This window comes from Sardina pilchardus, chromosome 12 (assembly GCF_963854185.1).
Source record: "Sardina pilchardus chromosome 12, fSarPil1.1, whole genome shotgun sequence".
Lineage (NCBI taxonomy): Eukaryota > Metazoa > Chordata > Actinopteri > Clupeiformes > Clupeidae > Sardina > Sardina pilchardus.
In genome coordinates this window covers 7,068,200-7,080,937 of record NC_085005.1, presented here as the reverse complement: position 1 = coordinate 7,080,937, position 12,738 = coordinate 7,068,200, and the positions used below count along the sequence as shown (strand labels likewise).

Sequence of the window (12,738 nt, the reverse complement as noted above, 5' to 3'; positions counted from 1 at the left end):
CGAGCGGAGGGCTGTGGGGGTGGTGATGGTGGTGATGGGGACCCAGAGCACACTCAGGTGAGGGAGGAGGAAGACGAGCGGAGGGCTGTGGGGGTGGTGATGGTGGTGATGGGGACCCAGAGCACACTCAGGTGAGGGAGGAGGAAGACGAGCGGAGGGCTGTGGGGGTGGTGCTGATGGTGATGGGGACCCAGAGCACACTCAGGTGAGGGAGGAGGAAGACGAGCGGAGGGCTGTGGGGGTGGTGATGGTGGTGATGGGGACCCAGAGCACACTCAGGTGAGGGAGGAGGAAGACGAGCGGAGGGCTGTGGGGGTGGTGCTGATGGTGATGGGGACCCAGAGCACACTCAGGTGAGGGAGGAGGAAGACGAGCGGAGGGCTGTGGGGGTGGTGATGGTGGTGATGGGGACCCAGAGCACACTCAGGTGAGGGAGGAGGAAGAGGAGCGGAGGGTGGTGGTGGTGGTGGTGATGGGGACCCAGAGCACACTCAGGTGAGGGAGGAGGAAGAGGAGCGGAGGGTGGTGGTGGTGGTGGTGATGGGGACCCAGAGCACACTCAGGTGAGGGAGGAGGAAGACGAGCGGAGGGCTGTGGGGGTGGTGCTGATGGTGATGGGGACCCTTTCTCAGTGCCATGGTGACAATGGTACAGAGACCCCTTCAACCAATGATGCTCTTTCTTTCTCTTTGTCCTTCCCAACCCCCCCTCCACACACACACACACACACACACACACACACACACACACACACACACACACACACACACACACACACACACACACACACACACACACACACACACACACACACACACACACACACACACACACGCCACCATGATGAGAGAGAGACAGCACAACAGGGAAGCAGCCTGGAGGCTACGGAGGGAGAAAAACAAACCACTAATACAGACACATTCAAGGTTGTCACTGGTTTCTACCCAAGCATATCCTTGTATAAGCTACGTGGAAAAAAAAAGACTGATTCAAATATTGTCACTTGTTCATGACAGACCCAGAATATTAAAGCTGTTGTATATGGAGGAGGTATACAGGGGGAAAACCTCCTTCCATTAATAACTGTCACCGGAGGAACACCAGCTACCATGATAGAAAACGTTTCTGATTGCCAATTTCTGGAGCTGTTTAACATGATTCCCATCTCAGCTCCAGGAGTGCTGGGACCTAATAATGTCAGCATGTGAGTAATGGGATACAAGCCAGACAGGACCTAGGCTCTGTTTTACATAAAACAAATATCCCTTGTAACAATGTTCTTAATGTTATTGTTTTTCAACTGAAAAAGCAGTCTGTCTATCTGATATACAATATCATGCTCTGAGCAAGGTTCTTAGATAAACAAATGTTGTATTTGCTATTAAATAAGAGGTTCCTATTTGTGTTAATTACTCGGGCACAATGTAATGTACTCTCGGGCAGAAGTAATAGACACTGGGCCCAAGAAATTGTTTTTTAAAACAGACATTCAGATTATTTTTGCTTCATCCAACAGGTGTCATCAGCTCAGTGCACACATGGCCAAATAACACAGTGTTCCTGGTTCTGTGAATCTGACCTTTCCTATTCCTGCCTGCTAATCGGCCGCCCACGCTGCGGAACTCACACCCACGTGTTGACCTCTGACCTATTCCTGCCTACACTCTGACCGTCAAAAAAACCCCCCCAAAAAAACAGGCAATGTCAGGTCACATCCCGAACCGGCCGAGGCCGAGGTTGAGCCCCCACAAACAGCACAAATTGAGGCACACGTATTAATCCTCATCATGCTCGGAGTAAATATTTCATTGTGCTTCTGAATATTTCATAAGTAGTGAGTTCATTTGATCGGCCAGCTTTCAGAGTGTCTGCATAGCCCATTATTCTCCTATAGTCATGGGTACAGTAGATTATTGTGAAGTGATGCCATGCATTAAATAAACCATGCTGCAGTATGGCTGTGTTTATTGAGCAAGCTTCTTTCCATTATCGTTCAAAGCTCCAAAAGACTACATGACAATTGGACCATTCCCGTTCAGCAACCAACCTGCTAACATCTCAAAAAGAACAGCAGTAAACTAGAAAAGCACTCCGAGAGCGCAGACCTCCACCAAGAGACAAGATAACGGCCTCCTGGATTAAGATGGTGATACGGATCACTCCTAGGTGGGTGAACCCTGCCTGAACTAGTATGGTGAAAACCAGGCTAGATCACTCCCAAAATGTAATTGTTTCTTCCTTGGGTCATTTCAGACCTTCCCTGAAAATATATTTTGAGTTATCTTGCAAACAAACAAACAAACAAACAGACAGACAGACAAACAAACCCCGATGAAAACATAACCTCCTTGGCGGAGGTAATAAAATATGTTCAGGGGGTGCCCAGAGGAAAAAACAATCCACTGTGCTAATCATTCCATTAAGTGTATAAATTTGAGGGTTGCAGTCATGGAGGTATTATATATAACTGGAGAGCGTGACTAAGTCCCGCCCTCCATACAAATGAATGGCCGATGCTAGGCTAGTAAATCCGGCCAATTTTCGTCAACGCCATATTGAACACTGGAGCTCCGATCCAGCGCCAGTCGGCTCTGACCATGCGCAAAGATCCAGAGCTGGAAATGACGCATGGACCTACATTGATCTTTATTGGACATTCTGTAAAAAGAGAGTCATCCTCCAATTCAGAGGGTGGCGATAATGCACACACCTTGCTTGCAGCGTAACAACAAGCAGAAAAATTTGCTCGGGAACGCACACCTGAGTCCAGTGGAGTGTCGCACGGAGTAATGATTGGCTGTAGGTACCCGTTCACCAACATGTACGCGCATGAGAGCTCGTGCCCAACACGGATTTTCGTGCACGGAGCTGGTTCTAAATGCTCCATGAGGCGCCATAATTGAAAATGGCGCTTGCTAACTTGCCGAAGCTAATCAACACAGCCTTGACCCCCTGGTTGCAGTTTTGCAAGTTTGACCAGTGTAGACATCATCCAATAATTTCTGGTAGGCTACATTATTAAAGGAAACTGGCAATGCCATCTAGCTGAAGCTAGAACAGCTTGCTCAGATATTTAATCAAATACTTGGACAGTAACTTCACTTAGTTTTGTATGTATGTATAGGCTATGTGCAACACACAGAGCCAATGCCCTGTGCAGAATTACTTTGTGGTTAAAGAAGATGAATGAGACTAAAATTTCGTTAAGATATTATGTTGCATCTTTATCCAGTATATAGGCATATTTCAAACTTCAACACAACGGCGAGTTCTGCCAATGAAAAGGGCATAGGCCTAATGCTATTCCAGATACCTGAGCCTCTGGTGGGGAAAAAAGTGTAGGCCCTTATTAGACAATCTCTGGTGTAGGCTAGTGTAGGCTAGACATTTACAAAAAAAAAAGAAAAAGATATGTCTGCCAAATACAGTAGGTTAGGCTATATCCCTTCAGCTGCTAATGTCAAGTGTGGAACTCCACGGGGTGTTTGTTTGTACCATGTTGTATTTTTACTCTTTGCAAAGCTGTATTTTGTGTATTGCTTGTTGTGGAACTCTTGTTAAATAACTCTATAGAGATTGGCTGTAAGACTAAAGCCTAGAGCCAATAAGGGACCTTTGCTGCTGCAACCAGTGACAGAATGGGGGTGCTCGGGTGATTGGCTCTCGTTACTGTTGCTGTAGCCAATGATGAGCGGCCTCACCTGTCTAGCTGGGTGCGGGTTCACCTGCCTGGCTCTGGAACTTGATTGGTTCTGGATTGTCTGGCTGGAGCCAATCTGAGGAGGGGACCACCTATATAGCTGTTCTTCCAAACAGTATGGAGGAGACACAGATGTGGCACTGACGAGGAGAGGGGCACGGCGACCGGCTCCTGACTGCAGCAGATGGCCTGGTGGAATATCGCCCATGGATGCCCTATACATCGCTCTCGAAACTCCTACTAAAGGGAAGTGCTCCATTCATTGTGTGTGTGTTTTCATTTTATGTTGTGCAGCTTGCTGTCCCTAAGGACCGGTCTCCTTTGATTACAGAGCCAGACGAGGCCACCAAGGGGCTTGTACGTATATCTCCAGACGGCTGACTACTGAGCGTGGACTTGGACTGTTTCGATTGCGTTTCTTTTCCTGGCCGGCAGGAGGGAGCCGACCAGGACGAACTCTTTTTACATCATCTTGGATCTTGGACTGGGACGGGTGGCACTGGCCGTGCTGCCTTTGGCTTGGACTGGGGACTTGTGGGGGGAATGCCTTCTGTGGGAACTTGACTTGCTGTGTTGTGCTGTGCCTGACTAAGGTTGATGTGTTTTTGCCTGATCTAAGTTAATCCTACTGGTTTGAATTGTGTGTCACTGGGTTGTATAGCATTCTCACCACTAGAGCCCATAAGAGTCATCAGTAGAGGGCTGTGCTGCCTTGCCATTTCCTTGGCCAAGAACCTGTTCTAATAAACTGTTTTTACCATCAGTTCTGTCTGTTGTGTTGCATTGTGGGAGGACTAACTAGTGCGGGTGTTATAGGCCCCACGACACTTAACACATCCTAGAAATAGTTCACGCTTTTCAATAGCCTCGCACTGTCGTGTGCTAATCATAGACTGTAAAAAATAGGTGCTAATAAGCTAAATCCACCCCAATTGGTTGGATTTAATGTTGATGTATGCCTACATGTTTATAAGAATGCGTAAATGGGATCCATTGGGATATTTTTGCCTGGCCTTGCCTGGATCACTTGACTTGACCACTGTTTCAAGTTGAGTTCTAGAATGCTCTCGGGCATCATCATGTGGAATCTTCTGAACATATTCTAGAACATATTAAGTTGAGTTCTAGAATGTTCCATCATTAGAATGTTGGTTAAAGTAGAATCCTGAGGTAAAACCCTGAATCAGTTGGACCTAGTATAACCAAGTAGGTTTCTATCTTCTACTGTAGCTATCATTTTCAAAAAGTTGTAGAATATCATCGAACTGCGATCTACATGGAGAACATTGACGCCAATATTGTCAACTGTGGACCAATCACTGGGAATTTTGGGTAGGCCTACCTAGCAGCCACCATGATTCCTCAGCAAATGTGTTATCCTAGTATAATCATATTTATTGTAAATCTGTCAATTATGCATTAACACTATCATGATTATTTCCTTACAGGGACTCACTTATTGTGCCTTTAAAGATGCAGGTTGAGACTGGTCAGTCTCCATTCTCCATTCACAGTGGTTTCATGGAAATCAGTCATTACACCCCTCAGGTACGCTAACCTAACAGCATTACCGAGTCAACATCCTGACAAATTGTAGCTGTTATACTTAGAGAAAGACAACCTTGACAGTAGGCCTATCAATTTAAAAAAAAAATGGACATATTTGGAATGGAGTGCAATTTGATCTAATGCCAGATTAGACACGGTGTAGCCTACTGTACTGTATGTGTGGTGAGCCTTTCAGCTTTGTCAATATGTCATATTCATATTTTCATTGTATCTTTTACAACAGACTGGATCTGAGGTGTATTTGATTTCTCCACTTATGGACAAAGCCAGTCGTCAGTCCTATGGTGAATCAGGTAATTGCAATGACATTCAACAACTATAGGAATTTCCAAATGTAGAGGACAAGATATCACGGAACATTACTCTAGCCTAGGCCTATGTGGACTGGATAGCATAGTGTAAATTATCTATATCAGTTTGATCGCCCTAATAATGATCACAATTTAGCACTCTTCAGGGATGGTGACTTGTGTAACTGTTGTTAACTCTTATGTAAATTCCATATCTCAATATTGTTCCCTTAGGCACAAACATGGCAGAATTCATCCAGGATCAGTCCAGAAGGGATCAGTTCATCCAGGGAACTGACGTGTCGCCCAGGCATCATCCTTATGGAGCATCGAAAGCAAGCGCAAAAACAACTCGACACACTAGGCGACAGCGCAGAATGACCAGACGGAACGCCAATTCTCAAGGGACCATTTCTGATCTGGAGGCCATGATCAAGCAGATTAGAAAAGAAACAGACCAGAAACGGCATCGTGATGTGTACACTGTTGTCCCGCGATCCACTGGATTCAGTGCAGTTATAGATGTCGAACAATGTATGAGATTACTTGGCCAAATAGCTTTGGATGACAGAAATGAATGCTTGCTGATAAAGAATGTGAGAGATGGATGGCTGTAATGATTAAATGAATGTAACATGAGGTTAGGGAATATATATGCAATAAACTATAGAATGAATGTGATGTCTGAAGATGTTATGTTATAGGAAACTGTTGACTAATTAAAAAGGGCATTATGTGTGAACAAACCCCAATGAAAACATAACCTCCTTGGCGGAGGTAATTAGGCTACACGCAAATAGGTATCAAGCTTCAGTTCCTACAAACGCTACAATACTGAAAAGATACTGAAAAGACACCAAAATATATAAAGTTGAAAATAGCCCCTTGGTGAAATGGATACAGCTTCTATTTGAGTGTCAGACATTATTCTTCAAACAGCAATTGTAAATGTCGAGCGATTAGAGTAATGGACTGCGAAATTTCCCCGTTTTAGTGTGAGGAACACAATTATGCGGTTACCTAAATCAGGACTGTGATGCCTTCCTCATACACCATTTATCAGCTACAATCAACCCAGAGGAAGGCAACAGAAATAGACACCCTATCGAGCTGTAACAATCAACAAAACAAAATAACTTTCTCTGTACCCACCCCCCCTCCCCCAACACACGCACACACACACACACACACACTCCCCATTCACAGACAATCAGACAAACACGCAGTCAGTAAGCAACTCTGATGTTGATGTTTCACTGCGTTAACTTTCCCAATGAGCCCTCCACAGCCCTTTACCAAAGCCACATGGGAAATTAAAGAGCTTAAATTGGAGGATGACGAGGGAGCTCCAAGGGCGCTGATGAAGGCCAATCAGACATTCGCCTTTACCAGCACGATACCCCCCCACACCCCCCCTTCGCCCCCTCATCAAGATCGGCTTACGCAAGTTGCTGAGGTGACGCACGGCAGCCATGGACACAAGTCTGACGTCCGTTTTGTTTCTGAGTTATCATTCTCCTCATTTGACTGAGTTCCAAGAAGTTGAGGCAACATGAGGTACCCTCGATTCACTCTTCTTCTTTTTTTTTTTCAAAAGTCACTTGATGGATTATCATTTTTTCGCTGCTCATCCAGCACCATGATTAAGCAAGGCCCCACATTTGACTGTGCTGGCTGGTGAAGGCTTCACACCTGTGATAATGAAATTAAATCAGTGGAGAGTCGAGAGAAGGAAAAAAAGACAAACATTCTCTTAGAGGCTGATATGGTTCAATTAGACCAAAGTCAAACAAGTCTATCAGGGAAATGCTGTGCTCGGCCAGACATCAGATGAATCACACACGTGGAACGGAGCCAAATGTTATCTTAGAGGACTGGAATGGGTTTCTGTGAGAGCTCAGGGTGGGGAGAAAGAGTGCAACTACTCCCAGAGCTCCATGGGTATAGCTCTGCTAGCACTCTTTGACTGAAGCCAAAAAAGCATGAACAGCGCGTGTGTGTGTGTGTGTGTGTGTGTGTGAGAGAGAGAGTGTGTGTGTGAGTGTGTGTGTCTCAATGTTGCTAGGAAGCCAAGTATGAATGTCATTATTTCAAGGGGCAGTTTGTCATTGGCCTTCACTACCCACACTTCAGGTATTTATAAATGATGAATAGGCTGGCCAGCCAGAGCATATATGAGCCTGAGGATGGATAGCAGGACTAATAAGATTTGTGTGTGTGTGTGTGTGTCTGTCTGTCTGTGTGTGTGCATGTGTGTCTCCTCCAGCATGTTATTGTTTACCTTGATAAAGTTGTTTCAGGAGAAGATGCATGGCTGGGATTATATTATGTTTGGAACATAATGGTGTGGTGGAGAGCTACCAGCAACTATGCATGAAAGCATGAAATCGTTATTGCTGAAGATTAATCTTGTTTCATTGTTGTGCGTTTGTACATAGCCCTATGTGAATCAGTATGTACAGTATGTATGTCTACACCAATGTCCATTTCTTAGCATTACGTTAGGGTAATAACACTTGATAACATGATTCCGTTGGGATCCCTGAGAGAAAGGGTGACTTGCTAGTATCAGACGTTCTATTGATTATCACTTATGTTGAACCGCACAATAAACAACTTTTACAGGGACATCATGGTCATTCTTTGATGAATTTGCCCATTACCTCTAACATCACTGTAGGGGTTCCATGATCATTCCGAAAGCATTTGGATACTGAAAGACGACAGGGCCCAACAGCCCATTAACTTCAGATAACTATGCCCACTGAGGCCTTTCCCAGTGAAAACGGGGGACCTCGCAGTCCAGAGAATATAAAGACTAGAAAGACAAGAGCCTTCCGCCTCACTTGGCGTCTGCTGTATGTCTCCAGCTCACTCCCACTCACACACACCCAGCGAGCGTCTCGGTGCTGTAGCCTGGCACAGACTGCCGCTAATAACCCAATTAAAGCACGGAAACAGGCGGGGGGGAGGGCAGCCTGACCGGGAGAATCAAGCGCTCCATTATCCGGCTCCTCCTCTCCCTCATCATTGCCCAACTATCCCTCCTGTGCCACCACCTGCAGGCCCCCTCACCAGACACACACACACACACACACACACACACACACACACACACACACACACACACACACACACACACACACACAGGGCTACTGTAGGTGTAAAAAGAACACTGTCTGAGTCTGACAGTCCCAGCAGCAGATATGTGTCTGTCTCACCGGTAGGATTTCTCTGTGAGTTTAATTAATGAAGAGGTCTGATGACACCTTATGAAGCTGTCAAACGGGGAAGAGGAAGTTGTCAAAGCAGATCATGTTGAGATTTTAAACCCAATCTCAAGAAGAGGACTATTTCACTCAATAGAAGACCATGAGAAATGGCATAAAGTAGGAATTTTTAACTTACAGTATTTTACACTGTTTCTCAAGGAGAGATCCTTCAAGATTGCTTTTTGAAGGATCTTACGTCATCGAGTCCCGCCGAAGTACTGTTCCTATGTCAAGCATCCATCAAATTCCACCAAGGACAAAATCCTTCGTTTTATCGAATTTTCGAGGATGTGTGCACCCTCAGTCTGCTTGGAAAACCTACAATGTACACACATTTATGGAGGATTTAAAAACGGTACTGAACATATTTTACATGAGACTGTTCTCAAAACGTATCCTTCAGCATGTGGAATTAAACCCTGACTGAACATTTCTTTAAACTTAATGTTTCTTTTACTTTATAGAGTCATTTTCATAGAGCGGGTAAGCAGTGTGGAGGTAAAACACTAGCAAGAAACCCAAAGCAATCAGCAACGCACACAAGGTCGGTGGGTCACAGCTCACAGGAGAATCTTCAACATCCTTGTATGGTTGGTGGGGGATGGAGGGAGATGCAGGGAGATTTCCGGATCCATCCGTGGAACCATCTGAACCAATACCAAAACTGACATTGCTTCCATCTGTTCTTCTCTCTTCTCATTCTGTCTGTTTTCTCTCTTCTGTTTGACATTTCCACCTCTGACGGCACCAACACCTCGGCGTGAGGACTGATCATTTCTGTTGCCATATCAGAATTTCTCCATGTCCACATGACCATCATCATCTTGGAGTGGACTCATGATTTCGATGACTGTTAAAACAATACTTCAGTGAAAGGACCAACTATGCAAGAACTATAAATTACATTAAATAACAACTGAGCAAAGTCACCTGCCATACTGAATAACATGTTCCATCACAACATCACAAAGGATTACATTCACATGATACACATAGGCCTACACACTTATAATTATGATCAGTAAGGGCCTCAAAATGGAAATATGCCAGAACCCTCTCCTTGTTTGGGAAAGACACCCTCTCTGTTGACTCAGCTGTTTCTACCACTCCACAGCAGTATGTGTCTAGACAAATGGGGAGAAATGGGTGTGATCCAATGTGAGTGTGACCTTTACAGTAATAGCGAAGAGTATTTTGCACGATATGTGAATTGAGTGTGTAGGCTCATTACCTCTAATGCATTCAGACATGGTTGGGGTGGGGGTGGGGCTGGCGTGGGGCTGGCGTGGTTGGGGTGGGGCTGGCGCGGGCCCCGTTCTCTCTGCTCGCGGATGGTGGTGGGGGGTGTCTGCGGATGGGTGGCGCCGCCTGTGGGCGGACTCTGGCTGGCCATGCTCGGCCATGCTGCTCCGACGCGCGGTTCAGAGGTGGTGTGTGGGTTCGCCTGGGGGGGGGGCATTGGGGGGGGCATTGTGGGTGGGTGGATGTTGCGTGCGTGGTGGGTGGGTGGATGTTTGCATGCGTGGTGGACGATGTGCGGGATGCCTCTTCGGGTTTAACTGGGTAACCTATTCCTACGCACCTGTCCCCACAAAAGAGGTGTGTAAAAGCGTTTTGTAAACCCTCTATAGTATAACCATTTATATCACCATTGATATACTTATTAATACTTAATATGACTTACAGTAATACTAACACACACTATTTCTCTTCCCTTTCCCCTATACCTCACCTGTGAGGTAAACCATTACCAGCCATCAACCATCTCTGTGCCTGTCCCTCATCACACCTGAAGTCACATCCCTCTGACTGCCCTACCATCGCCATTGCCTTCGCCATCCCTATGACTGCCCTAACATCGCCTGCTGTGGTTCCCTGCCCGAATCTTTGGCCCTCGGATCCCAGCGACCCATCACCTTCCGAAATAACTAATGGATTACTAATGGACAATTTATTCCCTACACTGGACTATTTGAACTTTCATTGTCATTGTAACTTTCAAACTACAAATGACTGTACTGTAACTGACCCAAGGCAGATGGGTTGGGCCCTTGAGTCGTGGGTCTGTCTGAGGTTTCTTCCTATATGTATCTCCAATTCTAGGGAGTTTTTCCTTGCCCCTGTTACTCATGGGCTCTCTTTGAATGTCTAACACTCTGTAAAGCGCCTTGAGACATGTGTAATGTATTGGCGCTCTATAAGCGACATTAAATTGAAATTGAATTGAGACATAAGTGCAGATATATGATCATGTGGTCATTGAAGTGGTGGACTTCATCCTCCCATTCTTGATACCTGTACATCATGGTTCATTTAAGGCATGCCTTTCTCTCATGCCCTCTCCTTGTGTTGACAAACAGTTGCCTCAGTTGTCTCTACCACTCAGTGAGGGGTTAGGTGCCTTGCGCAAGGGCACTTCAGCCGTGGACTGGTCGAAGATCAAACCGGCAACCCTCTGGCAGAGAATGTCTAATAAGGGGAGAAGGACCACTAGCGAAATACTTCCGCATGGTACTGCAACTAGAGGGCGATCGCGAGCAAGTGATGAATGAATGGGTGGCAATGGAGCTGAACCCCACAATACCACATTTGTCTTTATATAATTTTTTCTCCTGAAATTGCATTAATGCATGCGATGCAGGATAACTTGACTTGACAATTAGCTGACCAATGCAATTTTCTATATGTGTTGTTATTCCTAAAAACCCTTTCAAAGTTTTCATGTCACGTGACACAAAAGCGAACCACTTTACGGCCATAAGCCGCCTTCACATTGGCACTCCGTAATTCGCAGTGCTCCCCCGTCGGACGTCGGACTTGACCGTTGGAAGTGTCGGAGGCTTTTCGAGTTTGGGAGTAAAATGTACAATAGTGCTATTTTATTTCTAAATTAATTATCTAGCTGCCCTAATAGTGTTAAGAGACCATGTAAGACAGTGACATGACAAAAAACTTTGTTTGGAAATAATTATTTATTTTACATCAACCGTTCATTTTATTTTTCACAAGATGGGCTTGTGCACCACTATGGATCATATACGTTCCTTTTCGATGACTTTTGTTTTAAACTTTATCATTTAAAAGCATGTAATATGACATTATAAAAGATAGATATTCAATTTGTTTATCAGTACCATAGCAACGCTAACTTCCTTCGGATAGGAACCGTCCGTTGCTGTCGTACGAGTTCAATTTTTTTAACGCATGCGGATGACCAACGGACCCGATTTTTTTCGCACCGCACTGTTCGGACCCATTCGCATACGGTCTGCGAATCTCCATAGGAAATGAATGACTTCCGGCCGTTTCGCAGCCGTATCTACTGTGCCAATGTGAAGGTGGCTTTAGACCTAAAAAAAGGTTCAGCTTCACGACGTCGTCGTAATCGGTCGCGATTTCTCGCTGACCAATCAGCATCCATGAGCTAAATGCTAGCATGTTACACGGAAAGCGGCCCATCCTATGAAAAGCAGAAAGGACATGAGTGACTTTTTATTTAATTTCCAGTGGAAAACCTATACTCAGGTAGCTACTACGACAATGTACATTAAGAAATGAAGTTGTCAACTGTGAAAAAAACGAGTTTTAGCCGCCTAGCTCCATAGACCACAATTCATTTATCACTTGCTCGGCAGCGCCCCTAGCGGAATTTCAACAGATTGCAGGAACAATCCGGTACAATGGAGTTAATAGGAAGTGGACCGGCTCTGCCTCTGGTTTCAAGCTCGAAGCCCTAACCAGTAGGCCAGCTGCCAAGTTGACCACATGACAGCTGAGACTTTAGCTCGTTCTTTATATTAGGCGTGTTCAAGTTCAACTCCAAATGACCTCTTGCAGCAGCGAGAGCTGCCGGTGGCAGCAGGGGAGGGGATACAAACGCTGCTATGAAGTTGTACACTCTCTACTT

At 45.4% G+C, this 12,738-nt stretch overlaps 1 protein-coding gene across 1 annotated transcript; it reads left to right on the top strand.

Moving 5' to 3' along the window:
- The first annotated feature begins 4,961 nt into the window (after nucleotides 1–4,961).
- LOC134097280 (uncharacterized) lies at nucleotides 4,962–6,231 on the top strand. Its single transcript, XM_062550133.1, has 4 exons — nucleotides 4,962–5,032; nucleotides 5,149–5,248; nucleotides 5,493–5,562; nucleotides 5,794–6,231. The coding sequence occupies exons 1-4, from the start codon at nucleotides 4,977–4,979 to the stop codon at nucleotides 6,174–6,176; spliced, it is 609 nt and encodes a 202-aa protein (XP_062406117.1). The 5' UTR covers nucleotides 4,962–4,976; the 3' UTR covers nucleotides 6,177–6,231.
- Nucleotides 6,232–12,738: the final 6,507 nt, after the last annotated feature.